Source organism: Pseudophryne corroboree, chromosome 1, assembly GCF_028390025.1.
Source record: "Pseudophryne corroboree isolate aPseCor3 chromosome 1, aPseCor3.hap2, whole genome shotgun sequence".
Classification (NCBI taxonomy): Eukaryota; Metazoa; Chordata; class Amphibia; order Anura; family Myobatrachidae; genus Pseudophryne; species Pseudophryne corroboree.
Genome location: NC_086444.1, coordinates 73,541,012 through 73,566,256, shown reverse-complemented (window position 1 = coordinate 73,566,256; position 25,245 = coordinate 73,541,012). Strand labels below are relative to the sequence as shown.

Here is a 25,245-nt window from a genome sequence, read left to right as displayed (position 1 = left end):
CCCCTTTCTTTGCAACCACGCCCCCTTTTTGCTGCGAGCGCGCCATATGAAGGGTGTGCACTGGGTGTCACCACACCTGGAGACGCCTCTGAGAGGAGTCATCTGTTTCCTCAAACTCTGCTATAAAAACTATCCCGATACTCCGCTCCACCGAGTAGATTTGTTTCACAGAAGGGCACTGAGTCCTACGCTCCCGGCAGATGTAGCAGAATAATTCAAAATACCAGCAGAATTATTTAAAAAATGCGCGTTCCAAATACATGGACGCTCGCAGGACCAATAATAATAAAAATATATACAGGTATGAATAGAATAATATCTAATTGAAAAGACATTATTTAAGTTAATCCCCAAAAAACACACAGTACAAAACGTAATACTGTAGCTGCTTCGTTGGAGGCAGCTCGGATTAGTAATGCAGCAGGAGGTGTGACGCTCCCTGCTGGACTATCATATGAAAGCTATTGCTGCGGCTTCCATGTAAGCAGCACCAATAGCTCCTTTGTCCACACATGAATCAGACCTGCTCGGTCCGATAATCTCAGAGTGTGTACACAGCACCCAAGTCCAAGCCCAATTAACGTTCCAGTAGAGGTCAGTTCGGATGATTGCATCTGACTTGCTGCACACAGGGTCGGACTGGCCCACGAGGGTACAAGGGAAACCACCGGTGGGCCCTACTGCCTGGGGTCCCGCCTCCTCCTCTAGGTATCAGGTTCCAGACTGTGTACTTGAATTATACATTATACATAGGTTACCTTATACTGCACAGGACTATGATGTATTCTCTACAGCGCATTGCCAATATTTTTTTGGTACATTACCATTCACGCAGGGCCGTAACTAGGTGTGTGCTAATGGTGCCTTGCCCACAGCGCAAATGCACTGTGGGCGCACCATCTGGCAGCACAACCAGCACGGCCGCTGTATGTCACTCAACTCCCGTCTCCCGCTGTCCGCCGCCTGTCACTTTAGCACTGCCTGTGGTGTGCACTCAGCTCCTCAGCTGCTGCGCGCACCCACACACTAAACCAGGCAGAGGGAGGGAGTTTGGGAAGGAGGCAGAGAGAGGGAGTTTGGGGGGCAGTGCCGTGATTACCATTGGTGCAGGGGATGCGGCAGAGAAGCCGGTGGGGCCCCGCCGCTCCGCGCCACCCGGCAGACCACTGCACTGCATCTGATTACTTCTTGTTTTTTTGTATTCCGCCGCAGCCGCCTGCCGCCCCCCCTCCCGCAGATGACCCACACTTCCGGCCGAGCATAAACAGCCGCAGCGGTAGCCCAGCAAGCTGCTTCTCTCCCCTTACTCACGGAGGGGGAGCTCTCTTCCTATCTGCCGGCAGCCGCGTGTTTCCTGCCCAGCTACGGTGCTGCGCCTAACTGCTGAACTCCGGTGCAGTGAGGGGGAAGGGGGGGTGTATGAGTTGTGCATTGACTGTGGGCATGGGGGGGTGTATGAGTTGTGCAGTGACTGGGCATGGGGGGGTGTATGAGATGTGCAGTGACTGGGCATGGGGGGGTGTATGAGTTGTGCAGTGACTGTGGGCATGGGGGGGTGTATGAGATGTGCAGTGACTGGGCATGGGGGGGTGTATGAGTTGTGCAGTGACTGGGCATGGGGGGTGTATGAGTAGTGCAGTGACTGTGGGCATGGGGGGGTGTAAGAGATGTGTAGTGACTGGGCATGGGGGGGTGTTTGAGTAGTGCAGTGACTGTGGGCATGGGGGGTGTATGAGATGTGCAGTGACTGTGGGCATGGAGGGGTGTATGAGATGTGCAGTGACTGGGCATGGGTGGTGTATGAGTTGTGCAGTGACTGTGGGCATGGGGGGGTGTATGAGTTGTGCAGTGACTGTGGGCATGGGGGTAATTGGTGACGGCGCCACTGCAGCAGTCCCTCTCCTTCCACATAGGCTGGCCACCGCTCCTGTGAATGCTGGGATGCGCTTCCCTCATCCCAGCATTCACAGCGGCGGCCAGCCAATGCGGAAGGAGAGGGACAGCTGCAGCAACGCCACCGGCAATTACAGTGCGTTGCTGCAGCTCCAGAGTCCCCCTCCCTCCTCTTCCTTCTCCCCTGCCCCCGGAGCTGCCAGCACCGAGGAGCCTGACTACATGAACCAGCGGAGAGATGGTAAGTATCATCTATTCTGTCTGTCTACCTAATGTGTATAAAGGGGACGCTGTCTGCCGTAATGTGTAAAAAGGGGGTGCTGTCTGCCGTAATGTGTAAAAAGGGGACGCTGTCTGCCGTAATGTGTAAAAAGGGGGATTGTCTGCCGTAATGTGTAAAAAGGGGACGCTGTCTGCCGTAATGTGTAAAAAGGGGACGCTGTCTGCCGTAATGTGTAAAAAGGGGGACGCTGTCTGCCGTAATGTGTAAAAAGGGGGATTGTCTGCCGTAATGTGTAATAAAGGGACGCTGTCTGCCGTAATGTGTAAAAAGGGGACGCTGTCTGCCGTAATGTGTAAAAAGTGGGACGCTGTCTGTCGTAATGTGTAAAAAGGGGACGCTGTCTGCCGTAATGTGCAAAAAGTGGACGCTGTCTGCAGTAATGTGTAAAAAGGGGACGCTGTCTGCTGGAATGTGTAAAAAGTGGACTCTGTCTGCCGTAATGTGTAAAAAGGGGACGCTGTCTGCCGTAATGTGTACAAAGGGGGATTGTCTGCCATAAGGTGTAAATAGGGGACGCTGTCTGCCGTAATGTGTAAAAACGGGACGCTGTCTGTCGTAATGTGTAAAAAGAGGATGCTGTCTGTCGTAATGTGTAAAAAGGGGACGCTGTCTGCCGTAATGTGTAAAAAGTGGGACGCTGTCTGTCGTAATGTGTAAAAAGGGGACGCTGTCTGCCGTAATGTGCAAAAAGTGGACGCTGTCTGCAGTAATGTGAAAAAAGGGGACGCTGTCTGCTGGAATGTGTAAAAAGTGGACTCTGTCTGCCGTAATGTGTAAAAAGGGGATGCTGTCTGCCGTAATGTGTAAAAAGGGGGATTGTCTGCCGTAAGGTGTAAAAAGAGGACGCTGTCTGTCGTAATGTGTAAAAAGGGGACGCTGTCTGTCGTAATGTGTAAAAAGAGGACGCTGTCTACCGTAATGTGTAAAAAGGGGACGCTGTCTGCCGTAATGTGTAAAAAGGGGGATTGTCTGCCGTAATGTGTAAAAACGGGACGCTGTCTGCCGTAATGTGTATAAAGGGGAATTGTCTGCCAGAATGTGTAAAAAGGGGAATCTGTCTGCCGTAATGTGTAAAAGGGGGACGCTGTCTGCCATAAGGTGTAAAAGAGGCTCTACCTGGTGTAGTGGCGCTACTGTGCAGCGTAATTTGAATAATGGAGACTACTATAATATGTAATATGAATTGGTATTATTTTGTGGCCACACTCCTTCCCCATGAAGCCACTCCCCTATATATTTTTGCACTGCCCCTATTTTACATGGGGGGGGGCGCCGATGCCCCATCTTGCACACAGCGCTAAAATGTCTAGTTACGGCACTGCATGCACGCACTAGCAGTATTTATATATTTGTCAAGGGGCCCAGTCCATGCACTCACTAATGATTAGGTGATCCAATGTAGCGGCTGGCCACACCCCCTCTGGAGACTGACTACACCCCTAAACATGGGCCCTACCACGGCATTTCCCCGGTGGGCCCTTCATGCCCCAGACCGACACTGGCTGCACAGCATTTTTCCAAAATGATGAGCTGATATCGTGCATATATTATAGTGTAAATTTGTGATCAGCTGTCCAATATTTCAGCTGATCGTTCATTTAACGTTTATCGTCTGCTGATCGTTCAGCAGACGATTTCAGGACAGATAATCAGCTTGTGAGTGAAAATCCTCAGCAGGGCTGTAACTTGGGGATGGCCATGTGTAACAGCCCGAGGTTGGCGGGTATGGTTGAGTGAGGTATCACAGGTGTTGGGTAGCTATGTGACGGACCATTCCCCTGAAATGTTTCTCATCTTATCTTGTCCTATAGTACCGTGTTCAGAGAGGTAGGACAGAGTTATATAAAACAGGAGTGAGTCAACATTTACATCATGATGTCTTTTTATTGAGCCGCAATGAACTCTGGATTGAAGATGGTGATTGATTATTTGGCATTAAAGTTGAATAATCACAAAAAGAATTGGGCATCAAAGAAGAACTAATAGAAGACAATTGGCTACAATTCACACCACAGAGGATCATTCAAAATGCAAAAAACAATCAATTTGAATCCCAGATATGGGCAGATTATAAGTGGATTCACAGATTAGTATATTATAATTGCAATCACAGATATTAGCACATTATATTTGGAATCACAGTTTATAATGTGGTCATGAGGAGAGTGATGAAAAACACATTCAGCAATAACAAACACTAATTTTCTAACTTTCTCTAGCTAAGGTACAATGATCTTAACCAGCAATAAACGTTGGAGCTCTGGTAGAATTCTGCAGTGCCACAGCATGTCAGTTGGCACACAAATGTATAAGGAACCCTGTGCTGTGATAATGACAAATGTATCTCAGTTCTATCCAAAGAGGGAGTAACTAGAGAAGGGATGGTAGCGTCTCTCGACAAATTTAACTTACTACAATGAGGGTCTTTTGGTTGAATAAACAGAGTCTCTTTCAGTTACAGGGCTTTAAACATACTTGCATAAATAACTCAGTCCTTTCCAGAATAAATGTCTGCCTTGCTCTTGCACAAAAACTCAGTCTTTAAGGTCCTAACATTATCAATACAGGGGAAATGGTTGTCTTTAATTACCCCTTGGCAGGATTTAGCCTGTGGATTATTGCATTATGCTATACACACCCTTCTGCACAGCGGATGAACATGGATACTTAAGATGGATGTCAAACCTGACTGGTCAAAACTGGTCACTCAGTTTCAATGTACTCACTCAGACCCTTAGAGAGGAGGATTTCACCTGCTGGACCAGTTTTCAATGGTTCCTCACTGTTACAAGATGGCCGCACACCTTTCACTAGGCCTGGCAGTGTCCGGCCTCTGTCCCCGACGTCTCAACACTCACTCACCCGGCACTTGGCTCTCCAGCAGCACCCTACTGCTTCAACTCTGCAGCACTGCTCTCACCGCCCAGCGTGACCCTACGGCTGACACCCGTTCTCAGCTCCTACTCTGCTCCTCGCCCAGCGCGCGACCAGTACCACCACTCTCCGGTTGACTCCTCCTACTTCTTTCCACAAAGCTCTTCTGTTCCCAAGCTGCCCTGCCCAATCAGCTTTCCACATCCAAACCATGTGATCGGACCAGGGTCCTCGCTTAACTCCCTCTGTGCCAGTGCCTTCCCCTGCTGCTGCTGTGGACCTGTAAGCAATCTTAAAGGGGTACATGCACCATTTTCTGGGGTACCATACATGGGGGTGATACTCTTCGCTGTCCCACGGCACTTGCATATGACTTGCTGGGTGCCTGGGTCACCTGTGGAGCTGCCCTGAGTGTCATTATGATGATCCGGCCTGTGCTCCACTTTTTAGAGCTGGAGGTCCCACCACCTAGGCATGATATCATGCTGTCACGGGCAGAGCCGGCCATAGGCATAGGCAAACTAGGCAATTGCCTAGGGCATCTGGTATGCCTAGGGGCACAAGCAGCTTCTGCTGATTAAAATGATATGTGGCATGCCTATATTCTGTGTGTAGCATTTTGTATGCAGATACAGTCACAGTCGCACACAGTATATAGGCATGCCGCATATAATTTTAATCAGCAGAAGCTGCTTGTGCATCTTTGCCACACAGCAATGCAAATAAGATGCATTTTCATAAAAAATAGGCATCCGACGTTAGCAAAGCTGCCAGATGACTCACGCCAGGAACTATATGTGTCATTATGTGTATAAGGGCATTAATAATGTGTAACATATGTGTAAGGGGCACTGTGTGTGTCATTATGTGTATAAGGGCACTAAATGTGCGGCATATGTGTAAGGGACATTATGTGTGTCATTATGTGTATAAATGCATTACCAATGTGTGGCATTATGTGTATAAGGTGCTCTACTGTGTGGTGTAACGTATAGAAAGGGCACTACTGTGTGGTCTAATGTGAATAAAGAGCAATATAGTGTGGTGTAATGAGAATAAAGAGCAATATGGTGTGGTGTAATGTGAATAAGGAGCAATTCAGTATGATGTTATGTGAATGAGGGGCACTACTGTGAGGACTAACGTATATAAGGTAAAGTGATACTACTGTGGGATGTAATGTGAATAAGGGACACTATCGTATGATAAATTGCAAATAAAGTTGCACTACTGTGCGGCATAAGTTGAATTGGGGGTACTATTGTGTGGCCATGCCCCTTGCCAGCAAAAACACATACCTTTGTGGCCTGGTGCTGGGAAAGGGGTGCAGGGTCAGAGGCAGAACTAGCGGTGGTGCTAGGGGGCACCAGCCAAAATCTTGCCTAGGGCATCATATTGGTTAGGGCCGGCTCTGGTCACGGGTTTAAGGGGGTGGGGTGACGTGGGGTGGCACAGAGCAGCATAGAGCCCTGTTCCAGCTCTGTTCTCTCAATTATCTACCTAGCAGAAGTTCGTTTAATGACATCACCGATTACACCAGCCTAGTAGAACTAGTAAACAAAAACAAAAATTCCAAATAGAGTACCGCTAGGCAGACACAAACCATTTTACCACACGTGCTGAGACAAAGCAGCCAATATCAGGCAATAGGCTCGTTAGTGCAATGTGTGTTTACTGAATATGATGGCAATGTCTTAATAATCCAATAAAAGGTGATCAGATAATTATGGTCCACACTGGTAAATTTCGTGAGAATATTGTGATGTTAGTGTATTAGAATGCTTAGTATTTGTAGACACTCCCTTACTAATCTGTGTAATCCTGAATCTTCAGTGATGGTCCCTAGGACCAGGGGGATGCTGGGAAGTGGGTGGTCCAGTGTGCAGTGTGTCTGGAGTTGATGATGGAATAAACAGCACAGCAGTGAACTCACATATCTCTGTGTCCTGATGACTGGATTTCCAAAAATATGAACAAAACATGGTGTCAGAAGAAGTTTAACTTGGACTGCTAGTGCTCTCAGAGTGGGAAAGAATCCTGCAGCAGTCTGTAAGGCTGTGATAGTGTCTGCAAAGCCTGCCGTGTGCTCCTCTCTTCAAACAGTGAGTAACCATGTATAAACTGGCTCCTCCAACCGGCATGCTGATGTCTGGTAACCTGTCTGAAAACTGGAAAAGATTTAAGCAAAGGTTTAATATATATCTTGCTGCATGTGGAGCTGATACAGAGGCTGACAAAACGAAGGCATCCATTTTCCTCCATGTGATAGGAGAGGATGTGCTGGACATTTATAATAGTTTTCAGTTTGATGAGGGGCAGAATATGGTGCTATCTTCTATAATGCAAAAGTTTGAAGATTACTTTGTGCCAAGGAAAAATGTGACATATGAAAGATATAGGTTTTTCACATGTGATCAGAAGTCTGTAGATGGATTTGATCAGTATGTTACAGAGCTGCAATCACTCAGTAAAACCTGTGAGTTTGGTGATTTAAAGGATTCACTGATTAGAGATCGTATTGTCTGTGGAATACCTGATAATGGACTCAGAGAGAGATTGCTGAGAGAGCAAGACCTAACACTAGAAAAGGCAGTGACTATGTGCAGATCTGCAGAAATAACTAGATTTCAAGCCAAAACGTTACACAAGGAAGTTGATGCTGCTGTCCATGTAGTGCAGAACACAGAGCCAAGCAAACCTCCATTCTCAAGAATGAAGCAGTCTAAGCCACAGTCTAATAAGGAAATGTGTAGTAGGTGTGGAAATGCTCACAATCCTAAAATGTGCCCTGCTTATGGTAAAACCTGCATGAAATGTGGTAGACTTAGACACTTTGCCAAATGCTGTAAAATGAAAAGGGAAATAACCACAGTGGATGCTGTTAAACAAACAGAGGAATTCTTTGTGGATTGCATTGAACTTTGCAGTGCAGATAAGAAAGATTGAATTGTCCCTTTAACTGTGAACGAGATTGTCATTCCCTTTAATCTTGATACTGGCGCGCAGGTGAATTTAATATTGTTTCAAGACGATAAGACTTTTAGAGTAAAACCTAAAATTCATCCAGCCAAAGTGAAAGTTACAGGGTACACTGGGGAGGAAATTCCTGTGAAAGGTACATGCTTAGTGACACTGAAATATAAGGGACAACAGTTTAAAACATCTCTACTGATTGTGGATAAAATTGTGCAACCAATTCTAGGATTAAGTTCCTGTGAGAAACTAAGCTTGCTAAAGAAAGTTTTTATGGTGACATCACAAGTAGAAGATGACTGCAAATCGATGTTTACAGAATACAGAGACTTGTTTGAAGGTCTAGGTTGTTTGCCTGGAGAGCATAAAATAAATATAGACACGCAAGTTTCTTCAGTGATACACCCACTGTAGAAAAGTGCCATTTGCGCTGAGAGAAAAACTGAAACAAGAGTTAAATCGTATGTAAGCCTTGGGTGTGATACAGAAAGTTGATGAGCCTACTGAATGGGTAAGCTCCTTAGTAATTGTTGAAAAGAAAAATGGACAACTCAGAATATGTCTAGACCCCAGAGATTTAAACAAAGCTATTAAACGAGAACATTTCAAACTACCAACCAGAGATGAAATCATGTCGCAATTTGCGGGAGCAAAATGGTTCAGTAAATTGGACGCATCTTCAGGATTCTGGCAAATGAAGTTAGATGAGGCCAGCTCAAAGCTTTGTACATTTAATACACCAGAAGGTCGATACAGATTTCTTCGACTACCATATGGAATATTGTCTGCTCCAGAAGTATATCACAAAAAGATACACATGATTTTTGAACATATTCCAGGTGTTGAAACAATGATGGATGACATTATTGTCTGGGGATCTACAAAGGAAGAACATGATTCTAGATTGAGACAAGTAATGGAACTTGTCAAGAAAGTGAATCTAAAGCTAAATAAGGACAAATGTGAATTTGGCGTGAATACACTTACCTTTATGGGCGACGTGGTCTCGGATCAAGGTGAAAAAACCAGACCCAGGGAAAATATCAGCCATAGTGAACATGGAACATCCTAACAACAAAGACAACGTCAGAAGATTCCTAGGAATGATTACTTACTTAGGAAAGTTTATTTCTCAACTCTCTGAACGAACAGCCTCTCTTAGATGGTTGTTGGACAAAGATAACGAGTGGATGTGGTCACATGAACAAGAAGAAAGTTGGCAAAACTTGAAACAGATCATTACAGAGCAACCAGTGTTAAAATTCTTTGATCCTGCGAAAAGAATAAGAATTTCAGCAGATGCTTCGCAATTTGGCCTAGGCTCAGTGCTGTTACAAGAACATGAGGATACATGGCTACCAGTAATCTATGCATCAAGAGCACTGACAAGTGCTGAAACAAGGTATGCTCAGATAGAAAAAGAACTTCTAGCGATCACATATGCATGTGAGCGATTTAATCAGTTTGTGTATGGTCAAACATTTACAGTGGAAACTGACCACAAGCCATTGGTAGCTATCATGACTAAATCATTACATGACTGTCCCATGAGAATTCAACGAATGCTTATCAGACTACAGAAATATGATGTACACTTGCTGTACTGTCCTGGCAAATACATGTACATTGCTGATACACTTTCTCGTGCTGTGGACAAAAGTGAAGGTTCCAAAAGTCTGATGGATGAAGAGACAGAAGCCTATGTTAATTTGATCGTAGCTTCTCTACCAGTGTCTCTTGCAAGACAAGAACAGATTAGGAAAGAAACTGAGACAGATGACACAATGAAAGTGTTGAAAGATATCATTCTGAAAGGTTGGACAGCAGAAAATATGCGTGCCCGCTGTCTATCCAGTTGTCGATGGTATTATTTACAAAGGCAATAGGTTTGTCATACCTGCACGACTAAGAAAAACTATGCTGTGCAAGATACATGAAGGCCATTTAGGAGAAGAAAAATGTAAGCGGAGAGCGCGTGAAGTTATGTATTGGCCAAGAATGAACCAAGACATAGCACAGACTACAGCGACATGTGAATTATGTCTTACGTATAGACCGAAACAACAAGTCGAGCCACTGAGTCCTCACGCAGTGCCAGAGAGACCGTACCAGAAAGTTGGCTCAGATTTGTTTGATTGTAATGGGAAAACGTACATTGTCGTGACTAATTATTACTCTAACTACCCTGAGGTGAAGACACTACATACAACTACTAGTAAAGCTGTAATCAATTGCATGAAGTAAATCTTTGCAAGGCATGGTGTTCCTATGGAAGTGTTCGCTCACAATGGTCCTCAGTTTTCCAGTGCTGAATTTAGACAATTTGCTGATGAGTGGGAATTTGTCCATACTATGTCAAGTCCCCACTATCCACGCTCAAATGGGTTGGTGGAAAGTTCAGTAAAAACTGTAAAGAGTCTCATGAAAAAAGCTCAAGAAGGTAAAAAAGATTTCTACAAAAGTCTTTTAATCTACCGCAGTACACCTTTACAGAATGGACTTTCTCCTGCACAAATGCTGATGGGAAGGAGGATTAGAGCAAATCTCCCAATACATGATGAACTGCTTAATACACATAACTCAGCGTTGGTCAGACTGAGTAAGGAACGTCAACAGGCAAAACAGAAACTATTCCATGACAGGCAAACAAGACGCTTATCTGATCTAAATTCGGGTGACCAAGTCCGTCTCAGAGATCACGAGAAAGGTATTTGGGTGCAGAAAGGTATCGTGCAAGCACAAGTAGCACCAAGATCTTATACTATACGTACAGAGCATGGAACGGAAGTGAGAAGAAATCGGGTGGATTTAAGATCTCAACCTAACCATAATGAAGACAACATGACTGAAGAATACCCTTCATCTGACATGTATGATGATCCTGATAATGGTGAACCAACCACGATTCTAGAAAGGTCCAACATGGTCGATGAAACACAGACTGTGTGTGAAAGACCCAAAAGGGAAATACGCAGACCTGAGAGACTCATTGAAACGTGTTAGATGATGTTCTTAATATGACGTTGTTATTTGTTGCATTGAAACGTATAGGGCTTATCTTTAAAGAAAAGAGGATGTGATGTTAGTGTATTAGAATGCTTAATATTTGTAGACACTCCCTTACTAATCTGTGTAAGCCTGAATCTTCAGTGATGGTCCCTAGGACTAGGGGGATGCTGGGAAGTGGGTGGTCCAGTGTGCAGTGTGTCTGGAGTTGGTGATGGAATAAACAGCACAGCAGTGAACTCACATGTCTCTGTGTCCTGATGACTGGATTTCCAAACATATGAACAAAACAAAGATGACCACAGTTGCCGGTGCCGGATTAAGGGCCACCTGGGTATGGGGCTGCAAATGCCTGTTGTGAGAAGCAGAGGAGGTGTGACCAGCAGTGTGTGGGTGTGGCCAGTGCCATGTGGGCATGTACAGCCCTAGACTGTCAGCCCCGATGTCTCCCTAAGTAAGTAAAAGTAGAAAAATGGCATCATGTTGTTAGGAAAACAGAAATAGATTTGTATACTTAGGGCCTAATTCAAGGGTGATTGCAAAACAATATTTTCCTCTAATGGGCAAAACCAAGGCCCTCATTCCGAGTTGATCGGTCGCAAGGCGAATTTAGCAGAGTTACACACGCTAAGCCTACGCCTACTGGGAGTGTATCTTAGCTTCTTAAAATTGCGACCGATGTAATCGCAATATTGCGATTACAAACTACTTTGCAGTTTCTGAGTAACTTCAACCTTACTCTGCCTGTGCGATCAGTTCAGTGCTTGTCGTTCCTGGTTTGACGTCACAAACACACCCAGCGTTCGCTCAGACACTCCCCCGTTTCTCCAGCCACTCCTGCGTTTTTTCCGGAAACGGTAGCGTTTTCATCCACACGCCCATAAAACGCCGTGTTTCCGCCCAGTAACACCCATTTCCTGTCAATCACATTACGATCGCCGGAGCGATGAAAAAGCCGTGAGTAAAAATACTATCTTCATTGTTAAATTACTTGGCGCAGTCGCAGTGCGAATATTGCGCATGCGTACTAAGCGGATTTTCATTGCGATGCGATGAAAAATACAGAGCGAACGACTCGGAATGAGGGCCCATGTGCGCTGCTGGTGGGGCAGATGTAACATGTGCAGAGAGAGTTAGATTCGGGTGGGTTATTTTGTTCCTGTGCAGGGTAAATACTGGCTGCTTTATTTTTACACTGCAATTTAGGTTTCAGTTTGAACACACTCCACCCAAATCTAAAGGGCCCTACACATTGGCCGATCCACCGCCGAACTGCCCCACAGCGGATACGGCCGACGGGCGACCCGGCGGCGGAGGGGCAGTGACGGGGGGAGTGAAGTTTCTTCACTCCCCCGTCACCCGGCTGCATTGAGGTGCAGGCAAATATGGACGAGATCGTCTATATTGGCCTGCATGCACAGCCGACGGGGGACCAGCGATGAACGAGCGCGGGGCCGCGCATCGTTCATCACTGGAGCCTCCACACTCAAACATATGAACGGTATCTTGTTCATTTGTGAACAAGATCGTTCATATCTTTGACTGATGTCGGCCAGTGTGTAGGGCCTATTACTCTCTCTGCACATGTTACATCTGACCCACCTGCAGTGCACATGGTTTTGCCCGTTAAAGAAAATTTTGTTTTCCAATCAACCTTAAATTAGGCCCTTAGACCCCCATTTATCAAGCCTTGGAGAGTGACAAATTGCACGGTGATAAAGTACCAACCAACCAGCTCCTAACTTTCATGCTGCAGGCTGTGTTTGAAAAATGACAGTTAGGAGCTGATTGGTTGGTACTTTATCACCGTGCTATTTATCACTCTCCAAGGCTTGATAAATCTGGGCCTTAATAACCAACCTTGTGGCCAGCTGGATGTCTGGTCACCATGCTGTCATGACGATGGGCCTATTTTTCTTCCCGGAAGAGCAGGCAAGTCTCCCGATTTCAGGGGTCCCCCCTGCCCGTCCGCCCACTTAGTGTGTAAAGTGGGCGGTCCGGGCAGTCGATGACGCGATTCTTGCTGAATCGCGTCATCATAGCCACGCCCCCTGCAGTGTAATGCCGGTGATCGCGGCATTACAGAGCAGGGGCGTGGCTTAAAGGATGTGCCACTGTAACCCCACCCCCATCCCACCCCTGCCCCGCCCCCATCCCACCTCCGGTCCACCCCCTCCTCGCGTTACAGCCCTCCCTTGCCCCTCTGCTGAGCCGACCTGGCTGCTCTCTCCCGCAGAGAGCAGCCAGAATGTCGGTAAGTATGGTGCAATGTGTGCGGTGCAGGTCCAGGGGGAGCCCACACCGCACACACTGCACCCATTTAAATACTTACCTTACCGGAGTTCAGCGGCGGTCGCAGAGATCCAAAATGGCCACCATGCATGCACAGTAGCCAAATTGGTCTCCGGATCATGGCGGGCGCCATGTTTCCGGAGACCTGCGCATGTGCAGTAGACTGCGGCACAATACCGGAGTGTACCGCGCCGTTCAGAGGAGGAGGCCCACCCCGGAAGTGCACATGTGCCCCCTCCTCTGTAGAAACGCCCCTGGCTGCAATGATTGTATCAGTTTGTGTATCCATTTCTCTGTTTTCCCACAATAAAACCTCAGAACCGCCAAACATTATGCCTTTAATCATTGAGTCCAGTGCGGCATAATAGCACAGCACAGAAATCACCAGGCATTCTATAGTGTGAGGCAGAATAATGATCTATATACATTATATTCTTTCACTTTCACCTGTAGTCAGCGTTTCCCTTTACAGCTTTTTCAATCTCTTTAATAACATTTTAAGACGTAAATCTCCTCCTTTGTTCCCCAGACTGCTAGGATTCCGAGTTTTGACATAATTATATTATTTTCCATTACATTTCTGAATAATGTAGCATTAATGGCTGGGTACAATTACAATTATTTTACTTTAATGGAAAATCAAATGGAGTACCGCTGTGCAGCCCTAAATTATCATACCGCTACTATAATCATAAAATGTCAAACGTAATTGAGTATTATTCAGAAGAGTGATGTGTTGCAATTAGTTTTTATTAAATAATATTATTAAAATATATCTAGATGTAAATTCATGGGAAAATAATAAGCTAATTGATAGGTGCATGTTTACATGAATGTGCACATAAATAGATACTAATTTAATTAATGAATTATTCTTTTAGGGATGTGTATCCCAAATGAACACAAGTTTATTGAGGAAGTTGAAGGAATTAATATGCATTAATCATACCCCTTTCAGACCGCAGAGCCGGGGCGCACCTAGGATTTGAACATGGGTCCTTCTCAGCTGAGACCTCTTTCAGACTGGCGGCCTGATCCGGCTTATTGCTGGGTTGGTGATGTCACCGCCAGTGGCGGGACTAATGAGTGGTGGGCACACGTGCAACAATATGCTTTGGGCACTCCCCTACCGGCCGCAACCTTGAACCCCAAAGTAGACTTTTTGCCGGCGCCAAACTGGGAAGGGGTCGTGACCTCACAGCACATGGCACATCAGTATTATTTGTGTACAATGTAAAATAGTCTTCAATCAAATCAGGATACTATTTAGCATTATACATGAATAGTACTTATACCCTGTGCAGAGTGAGGGCTGTGTATGTAGGGAACCAGAGGAGGAGAAGGGGGACGAGCCGCGTGGGGACAGCCGGCGGGCATACAGGAGACATCAGCGCTACGATCAGCGCTACCGTAGCGCTGCAGCAGGATGTCACTCAGCCTCCCGACCTCACGGCAGCTTCCACCCGGCTCCAACAGCGTGCTGGAGGCGGGTGGAAGCTGCCTTGAGGTCGGGCGGGTGTGTGACATCCAGCTGCAGCGCTGATCGTATCGCTGATCTCCTGTATGCCCGCCGGCTGTCCTCCCGTCTCCCTGCGGCTACCCCCCCCTTCCCCCGCCTCCTCCGGGTCCATCTCATTCCGACATCATTTTGATGTCGGATTGAGATAGTCGAAAAGAGGGCCAAAACCTTTCGGATTTGGCCCCGTTTTCGACATCAACACGTGGATCGGCAGCTATTCCGCCGATCCACGTGCTTTTCGACAAGTCGAATGCCTCGACTTGTCGAAAAGCTCTGAATAGGTCGAATCAGGATTCGACCTTAAAAAGTCGAAAACTGCCGTCTTTTCGACAGACGGCAGTTTTCGACTGCAATTGAATATACCCCTAGTCTCTGGAGAGAAAGTGCCAATTGGCTCCTGACTGCCATGCACAGGCTGTGTTTGAAAAATGACAGTTAGGATCCGATTGGCTGGTACTTTATCTCTAGCGACTTTGGCCCTCATTCCGAGTTGTTCACTCGTTAGCTGCTTTTAGCAGCCATGCATACGCTATGCCGCCACCCTCTGGGAGTGTATTTTAGCTAAGCAGAAGTGCGAACGAAAGGATCGCAGCGCTGCTGCAAAAAAAGTTTGTGCAGCAGTTTCAGAGTAGCTCGAGACCTACTCCTATCTAGTGATCACAGCAGACTATTTAGTTCCTGTTTTGACGTCACAAACACGCCCTGCGTTCGGCCAGCCACGCCCTGCGTTTCCCCAGGCACGCCTGCGTTTGTATCTGTCACGCTTGCATTTTTACACACACTCCCCGAAAATGGTCAGTTACCTCCCAGAAACACCCACTTCCTGTCAATCACTCTGCGGCCAGCAGTGCGACTGAAAAGCGTCGATAGACCTTGTGTGAAACTGCATCGGCTTTTGTGAAAGTACGTCGCGCGTGCGCACTGCGCCGCTTGCGCAGAAGTGCCAATTTTTAGCCTGATCGGCAGCTAGCAATCAACTCGGAATGACCCCTTTATCTCCATCTAAGGCTTAGTAAATAGGCCCCTTAGTTTCCTGCCCTCAGCTGATGCCTGTAAATGTGTGTTACTAATAAGCAGAAACCAGCTGCGTTTCAAGAGAGGAGGGGACCCGTGTGCAGACTCCGTGTATGGGCCCCCTCCTCTCCTGTAGCCGTCACCGCCACTGTCAGAGCTGAGACTCCGGCACTGTGCCAGAGTCTCTAGTGGTCAGTGCGCTAGCAGCAGTGGTGACGGCTACAGGAGAGGAGGGGGCCAACACACGGTCAGCGATGGACTCCGAAAAGGTAAGTATAGAAGAAATGGGTACAGTGTGTGCGGTGTGGGCCCCCTCTGGACCCAGAGGCCTGTGTGCACACTCTGCACCCATTATAGATACACCAGTGGCAGTAACCCAAGTACATAGCTCCCTCATTCCCACACACACGTATCAGCACAGCCCTGGCTGGGAGAGGGAGAAAGACAGACGCTGGGGTTGCTTGTTGTTCTGTACGCTGGAGTACTCATTGGGGGGAATTCAAATATTCACACGTCCCTTATCTCCCATCTAAAGTGACAGGAGATAGATGGGCGATATTCAAATGCCCCCACTGATCGCGTCAGTACAGTTTGGATTAAGCGCACAAACCACCTAAACCTGAACAAACTAATGGTCCCGCCTAAACCGGTCGGCATGATCGCGGCTGGGAGCACACATTTGAATCCGGACCATTGTGTCATTTCTTATATTTGTGGAGGTTAGGGTTAGACTGCAATGGGGAGGGGGGGGGTTAGGGTTAGGCTGCAGGGAGGGGGGTTAGGCACCCATGGGGAGGGTTAGAGTTAGGCTGTGGAGAGGGAGAGTTAGGTTTAGGCATCGGGGATGGTGGGTTAGCTTTAGGCAATGCCACAGGGATGTTAGGGTTTGGTACCATAGGGGGATGTTAGGGTTAGGTACCATAGGGGGATGGTAGGGTTACCCTACGGGAAAGTTAGGGATTTGGGGAGAGGTGAAAACACCCTCTACTCACTCCAAGCTGTATGTTGGTGTAAATCCAGTTCTGTTATTAGCCAGTACCTCCCCAGTCATTGACCTCACTGCACGTCACTGATATGTCGTCTATATAACGACAGAACAAGGCTACATATGACCAAAAGTCCGGATTGTCAAAAAACACTTCTTTCTCCACCTAAAACATGAAAATGTTTGCAAATGAAGGGGCCACATGTGACCCCATCGCACAACCCCTCTTTTGGACGTAAAAATGGTCATCAAACAAGAAATAATTGTCCACTAGTGTTCTTTCCAACAACTCAGTAAACATTTGAATATCTGGACCCTTGTAATCAGGCGATCTTTAAATGAACCTCTTCACACTATCCAATCCCTCTCTCTGCGGTATGCTCGTGTACAATGGTACCACGTCTATTGTACATAATAATATATCATGAGGCAATTGATCCAGGCTAAAAAAAAATTTAAGGAACATGTTGGTATCCTGCAGAAATGATGGTTCCTTTGCAATCAAAGGCTGGAGGAAGAAGTCCAAATATTTAGAAATCGGACTGTATAATGAAGATCTTGCAGAGATAATGGGGCGACCCGGGGGCATATGAAGGGATTTATGCAATTTGGGCAATGTGTATAGAACAGGCACCACTGGTTTGTCTGTTTGCAAATCCTGTTTGATCTTCAACGTAATCCATGCATTACTAACTACTCGATCTAAAATAGCATCCAGGTTGCGTTTAAATTCCATAGTCGGATCTTTGTTCAGTTGATAATACACATTAGTATCTCCCAATTGCCGGTAAACCTCATCCTTATACATGGTAAGATCTTCTATTACCAACGCACCTCCTTTATCAGCAGGACGAATTACTATTGACTGATCTCTGCTCAGCCTCTGCAATGCCTTCAATTCTACATTTGTTAAATTGTGATGGATCTGCCCTGGAGCTTTTTGATGTATCATAACCTCATGGTCCAATAGCCTGGTAAAAAATTTTATTGATGGATTGTGTGATTGGGGTTCAAATGTAGATTTTTTTCGTACTGACAAACCTGTTCTGATGAAACTGTAGATATAGATTCAGGAAAAAATTCTTTCAATTTTAAACTTCTATGAAAATGCCACATTTCTTTTTTCCATTCAAAACTATTAAAGGAGTTGGTCGGCACAAAAGATAAACCCTTATTAAGTACAGAGCGTTCTACCTCAGTGATGGTTCTACTGGATAAATTCACAATAGTGTTATTCACCTGTGGGTTTTTCTTCCTCTGCCTCTCCCTTGGCCCCCGCGCCTCATCCGCCTTCTCCATGTATACGGGCGCGGGTCGTAACCCCTAAAGGGGGCTTTTGTGCTGAATTATGAGAAACACTATCAGAGTCACTGGCTGAGGTGTTTTGACCACTAGAAGCCTCCATGTTCTCATTATGTGAGCGATGTCGTCTGAATGAGCGTTTATAACCACCATCCTGGGTCCTGCCTGATAATAAACTCGCTGCTCCTGATAATCAAGATTAACCCTTGACAATTTTTCATTTTTGAACGTAATCAAAATTTTCTTATATTCTTCTACCTGTGTGCTAAGCTTCTCCATCCAGTTACACTGCGTGTCTCTGGCCAAAGTGCTCTTATTGGTTTCTTCAAAAGACTTAATTTTGTTCTTAATGACATTTAATTCACGAGCGGATTCTTCTATGACTAATAAAATGAGATCTAAGGAACATTTGTTGCACACCACAACCCATCTCCTACAGAACTCCACAATATTCCTTCCTATAGTCGGGACATTCCTCACTCTAAACCCCCTTGGGATTTTTCGTTCTTTGTGATAATCAGTGAGGGTAACCCCATGGAGGAAGTAATCCACTTCCTTCTTTTTCAATTTCAAATACATCTGAAATAATTCATCTGCCGGATCACCTCCGGCTGCCTCACTGAAAGTATCTTAGAAATAGAAATACAAACTTTCAGCTTCAGAATCACTATAGGGAGTTGCAGATTAAGAAAGCCACTTCCATCCGTCGGATTGTTAATGTCCTTAATAGTACCTGAAGCCATTATTTGCAGTAATACCCAAAACCTAGATGATATGTCTTTAACCAGAACACGCAATGTTCACTGAGGAGAATTATAGCACACAATCTAATCTGACAATCTTGATTGTATAATGCAGCAGGAGATTTTTTGTGATTATATAAAGATTAACACTTAATTAAATAACCATTCCATGCTCCAATCTTGCATGGAAATAAAGTGCTAGTGCAAGAAGAATACAACCAAAGTCTAATCAAACTGTAGTTAAACAATAGCTACTGAGATAAAGATGTCCTGTATGCTTACACAGTCGCCTGATAATCAGTTGTTTGCGATTTAGCAAAAATATCAACTGAAGCTGAATAAGGTTCCCAACTCTCTCCTGTGTCCCTGGTACTAGGGAAGTGCCAGGGGGTCTCTACCTCCACCCTACTAAAAATTAGTGATGTGCACCGGAAATTTTTCGGGTTTTGTGTTTTGGTTTTGGATTCGGTTCCACGGCCGTGTTTTGGATTCGGAGGCGTTTTGGCAAAACCTCCCTGAAATTTTTTTGTCGGATCCGGGTGTGTTTTGGATTCGGGTGTTTTTTTTCAAAAACCCCTCAAAAACAGCTTAAATCATAGAATTTGGGGGTAATTTTGATCCTATAGTATTATTAACCTCAATAACCATCATTTCCACTCATTTCCAGTCTATTCTGAACACCTCACACCTCACAATATTATTTTTAGTCCTAAAATTTGCACCGATGTTACTGGATGGCTAAGCTAAGCGACCCAAGTGGCCGACACAAACACCTTGCCCATCTAGGAGTGGCACTGCAGTGTCAGACAGGATGGCAGATTTAAAAAATAGTCCCCAAACAGCACATGATGCAAAGAAAAAAAGAGGTGCAATGAGGTAGCTGTGTGGCTAAGCTAAGTGACCCAAGTGGCCGACACAAACACCTGGCCCATCTAGGAGTGGCACTGCAGTTTTCTAGCGAGAGGATGAGTGCTTCCATCCTCATGTGAATCTGAACCACTAGCCATGAACATAGGCCAGGGCCTCAGCCGTTCTTTGCCACTCCGTGTCGTAAATGGCATATTGGCAAGTTTACGCTTCTCATCAGACGCTTTTAATTTTGATTTTTGGGTCATTTTACTGAACTTTTGTAGTATACTTGGCGACACAGAGGTAGAGCAATGTACTACTGTACCGTACTGCTATATATATACTGGTGGTCACAGCAACATTCTGCACTGTCCCCTCCTACTATATACTGCGCACAATTAAAATGCAGCACAGGTATGGATGCATAGTATACTTGACGACACAGAGGTAGAGCATTGGACAACTGTACCGTACTGCTATATATACTGGTGGTCACAGCAACATTCTGCACTGTCCCCTCCTACTATATACTGCGCACAACTAAAAATGCAGCACAGGTATGGATGCATAGTATACTTGACGACACAGAGGTAGAGCAGTGGACTACTGTACCGTACTGCTATATATATACTGGTGGTCAACAAAATTCTGCACTGTCCTCCTACTATATACTGCGCACAACTAAAATGCAGCACAGGTATGGATGCATAGTATACTTGACGACACAGAGGTAGAGCAGTGGACTACTGTATCGTACTGCTATATATATACTGGTGGTCACAGCAACATTCTGCACTGTCCTCCTACTATATACTACAATGCAGCACAGATATGGAGCGTTTTTCAGGCAGAGAACGTAGATATTTTCAGCACACTGAGCACAGATATTTGCAAGCACACTGAGCACAGATATTTGCAGCACACTGAGCAGATATTTGCAGCACACTGAACACAGAAACTGAGAGAACGCAGCCACGTCCTCTCGCTATCATCTCCAAAGCACGAGTGAAAATGGCGGCGACGCGCGGCTCCTTATATAGAATACGAATCTCGCGAGAATACGACAGCGGGATGATGACGTTCGGGCGCGCTCAGGTTAACCGAGCAAGGCAGGAAGATCCGAGGCTGCCTCGGAACCGTGTAAAATGGGTGAAGGTCTGGGGGGGGAGGGGGGTTCGGATCCCGAGGAACCGAACCCACTCATCACTACTAAAAATAGAACTAATGGCAGATGCACCCACTCATGGAATAAGCAGGATACACTTACCAACAGCAAAGATGAAACAGTGGGACAGCTCCCACCAATCAGAACTGTTCTGACTAATAGGTGTGCAGCTAAGAGTTATATCATTACTCAACTGATGTTTATATTCTAAAGCCTTGTGGGTAATACTCTGTAATTGCTAGTATGGACTGTTGTGGATGCAGTCTGAATGTTGGCATTCACAGGGGTTAGGGTAAGATAAAAAGTGCATGCAAATTTGCATTGTTGACATACCAGCTGTCAACATTGTGAGTGTTGCAATTGACATGTGTCAACACTCTGGCATTGACATTCTCTGCAAAGTGAAAATGGGTAGCTTATATAAAATCCTGTTGAGTTTGTTCTATCTAAGGGCACAGATAATTTATTAACAGATGGTCGCATAGCGATTGCATTTTACGCAGCACTTCACAGAGAATGTTCCAGTCACACCAGTCCGCTCACATCTACTCCTCCTGATTTCGCATCCTGGAATGTTAACAGTTATGAATACACTGTAAATGTCATGAATAAAGATACACCACTTTGTATTTCAGCTATGAGTCCAAAGGGAAACAGGACACGTCAGGAAACAGCGCAGTGCTGAAGCTGGCGAAGGATGACGAGGTCTGGCTAAGAATGGGAATTGGCGCCCTCCACGGGGACCACCAGCGTTACTGCACTTTCTGCGGGTTCCTGCTTTTTGAGACTAAATGAGGACACGGATTACGTTTTTCTGTTATGTTTTTTTATTTTTTATTGCGTGGAAATAAAGTGATAAATGAGAAACATTCCTACATATGTTAAAAAAAACTAGTTGCCAATTGTGGACATAGAAAATACATTGACTACAACTATATAAAAGACCAATAACCTTAAAGTGTAATTTTCTAATCGTAAAATTTGAATATATTTGTATAAAACTATACAGGTCACTTTTGGAAGTGAAGACAGTTGAGATAGAGTACAGGTGAGATAGAGGGGGTCATTCCGAGTTGATCGCTCGCTGGCTAGTTTTAGCAGCCGTGCAAACGCTATGCCGCCGCCCACTGGGGAGTGTATTTTAGCTTAGCAGAAGTGCGAACGCATGTGCAGCCGAGCTCTGCAAAAACAGTTTGTGCAGTTTCAGAGTAGCTCTGAACCTACTCAGCACTTGCGATCACTTCAGCCTATTCATGTCCGGATTTGACGTCATACACCCGCCCTGCGTTCGCCCAGCCACGCCTGCGTTTTTACAGCCACGCCTGCGTTTTTGCAAACACTCCCTGAAAACAGTCTATTGACACCCAGTAACGCCCCCTTCCTGTCAATCTTCTTGTGGCCATCAGTGCGCTTGAAAACTTTGCTAGTACCTGTGCAATACAGCAAATGCCTTTGTACCCGTACGTCGCGCGTGTGCATTGCGGTGCATACGCATGCGCAGAAATTTTTAGCCTGATCGCTGCGCTGCGAACAACGGCAGCTAGCGATCAACTCGGAATGACCCCCAGAGTACAGGTGAGATAGAGTACAGGTAATGACATTGTTTTCTGCATACTAGACTGTCACTGAATAGTTCAGCTGTGCCGTGCAATTTTAATAGATTGCATATATAACATTAAATCATACCGCACAATCGTATTGCTTTTGCTGGGAATGGCCACTGACCATCGATGATTCAAAATATTCAATGGTTTATGGTCAATGCTGAATACTCTTGCCATCGATGAGGGGGAGAACCAGATGGTTTCCTGCTATTGCTGGTTTAGAACCTCCTGATGGTTCTACCCAACTCCCCCCACAGAGTGCAGAGACATGGATCATATCTCTGCCCCTGACTTCCGCAAAGCCTCACCCTAGCTTCTGATTAGCCCTCGGGTCAATCACTGAAAGTACAGGGATGACCAGCGGGTTGTGTAACCATCAATGGTCATCTAGAGAATATTATGCAACTATCGATGGACACATGCAATTTGTCCATCGATAACCATCGATGGTAGGCACGCCAATGGCCATCCTAGCTCTTCAGGCACTGTCCCATCTGCAGCCAGATTGATAGAAGGTCACACCCCCTTGCCACTAGGCCACACCTTCTTCCCACCTCCCAGGTGTGAGGTATGGCTAGATGTACAAGATAGAGGGAGAGAAAAATCAAATACTCCAAAGTGGGGAAGTTGCCCCCAGCAACCAATCAGAATATTATTGCATCATTTATCAAGTACATTTTCTAAAATGATAGCTAGAAGCTGACTGGTTCTCCATCTGTCCTCTTTAGAATGCTTTCGTAATACATCTCCCCATAAAAGAGCACTTTACCTAATCCCAAAACAGCTACATACCTAGCAAGACTGCATATAATGTGAAATCATCTCCAGTCTGGTCTTTAGGTCGACACTCATTAGGTCGACCACTGTTGGTCGACATGCATTCGGTAGACATGGTCAGTAGGTCGATGTGGCAAAGGTTGACACATGAAAAGGTCGACATAAGTCTTTCACATTATTTTAACTTTTGCATACGTTACGTTCCACGTGGACTATGACTGGGAACAGTAACCTGTCCGAAGCTGCGAGGGGACACAGTGCGCTAATTGTGGTTTCCGGGCACTTTATAAAGAAAACAACACAATTATTTATTTTTTTAAACGCACGTCAAACTTTTTTCTATGTCAACCTAATAACTGTGTCGACCTATTTCAAGTGTCGACCTAGTCACTGTCGACCAATAGTGGTCAACCTAATGACTGTTGATCTAGTTACTGTCTACCTAACAGTCCACACCCCTCCAGTCTATAGAGCTGTATCAGAGCATGATAACTTGCGTGTATATATTTGTAATGGGATCGGTATGAAATACCTACAATCAAAATCCCGACGGTCGAAATCCCAACAGCAATTGACCGACGGTCAAAATCCCGACAAGGTCAAAATCCCGACATGGACAAAATACCGACATTTAAAATACCGACAAGGTCAAAATACCGACATGTAAAATGCCGACAGGCCAAAATACCGACATGCGGCTTTCATTGTTTTTTGTGTGTGTATGCTGACATAGGTCGACATGGACACCATATAAGTGTACCGCGTCCCCTCGCTGCACTCGCCATGCTTCGGGCACTACAGGTCCACTGGGATGGTAAAGTACAAACAAGTTGGTTTCAAATAAAAAAATCATGAACAAGTCATGTCGGCATTTTACATGTCGGTATTTTGAACTTGTTGGTATTTTAAATGTCGGTATTTTGTCCATGTCGGGATTTTGACCTTGTTGGGATTTTGACCGTCGGTCAATTGCTGACGGGATTTCGACCGTCGGGATTTTGATTGGAGGTAAATTGACTGCATCCCATTTGTAACTGTTGCCAGGTGATGTCGCGGTTGCATCATCTAGAGCTTTTCCATCTTAGTTTTAGCAGTCAATCATACTGTAGTATATGGGGAAAAGTGTTGTCCCATCAGAGCTCAGATCCTACTCTATTAAACCGAATCACGTAATCTTTTGCAACTGTAGTGAATGATGATTGGCCAGAGGCCTGATTGGCTTGTCAGTAATGTCAGAGGAAACTCGCGAGGGCAAAAAGCAGTTTAGTAAACTTTTTGATTATATAAAATGCTGTCAAAACCCATAAAGAGAAGCACAGGTGACAGGAAGTTGGGAGACGGATTGCGGCGTTGTATTTGTGAAGCAAGTACAATATCTCTGAAAGCAATGAATAAATCATCTGTCTGAAAAATAAAAGTATGTGTGTGATTCATTTCTTTTCAAGAGCTTTGTGTAAGTGTGCCCTGGCACTAAGGGGCCCGTAATATTATAAATGGTGCTCCAGCCAATCAGCTCCTAACTGTCATGTGTTTGATATTTAAAGAAAAGATATTCCATGTCTGGCCTGAAGGATCCTGAAATGAGGACGTATCTGTATATTCAAAAAAATTGATTTCTCTAACGTCCTAGTGGATGCTGGGGACTCCGTAAGGACCATGGGGAATAGACGGGCTCCGCAGGAGACAGGGCACTTTAAGAAAGAATTTGGATACTGGTGTGCTCTGGCTCCTCCCTCTATGTCCCTCCTCCAGACCTCAGTTTGATTCTGTGCCCGGACGAGCTGGGTGCTACTTAGTGAGCTCTCCTGAGCTTGCTATAAGAAAGTATTTTGTTAGTTTTTTTTATTTTCAGAGAGATCTGCTGGCAACAGACTCTCTGCAGCGTGGGACTGAGGGGAGAGAAGCAGCCCTACTCACTGAAGATAGGTCCTGCTTCTTAGGCTACTGGACACCATTAGCTCCAGAG

The 25,245-nt window shown here is 45.5% G+C and overlaps 1 protein-coding gene across 3 annotated transcripts in view; it reads left to right on the top strand.

Moving 5' to 3' along the window:
* C1QTNF3 (C1q and TNF related 3) overlaps positions 1–24,696 on the top strand; it is a 138,119-nt gene extending 113,423 nt beyond the window's left edge. For all 3 annotated transcript variants that reach the window (XM_063960634.1, XM_063960626.1, XM_063960643.1), the window contains exon 6: positions 21,534–24,696. In XM_063960634.1, the coding sequence (XP_063816704.1) occupies positions 21,534–21,693 (160 nt within the window). In that variant the 3' untranslated portion in view covers positions 21,694–24,696. The remainder of the gene's footprint in view (positions 1–21,533) is intronic.
* The last annotated feature ends 549 nt before the right edge of the window (positions 24,697–25,245 follow it).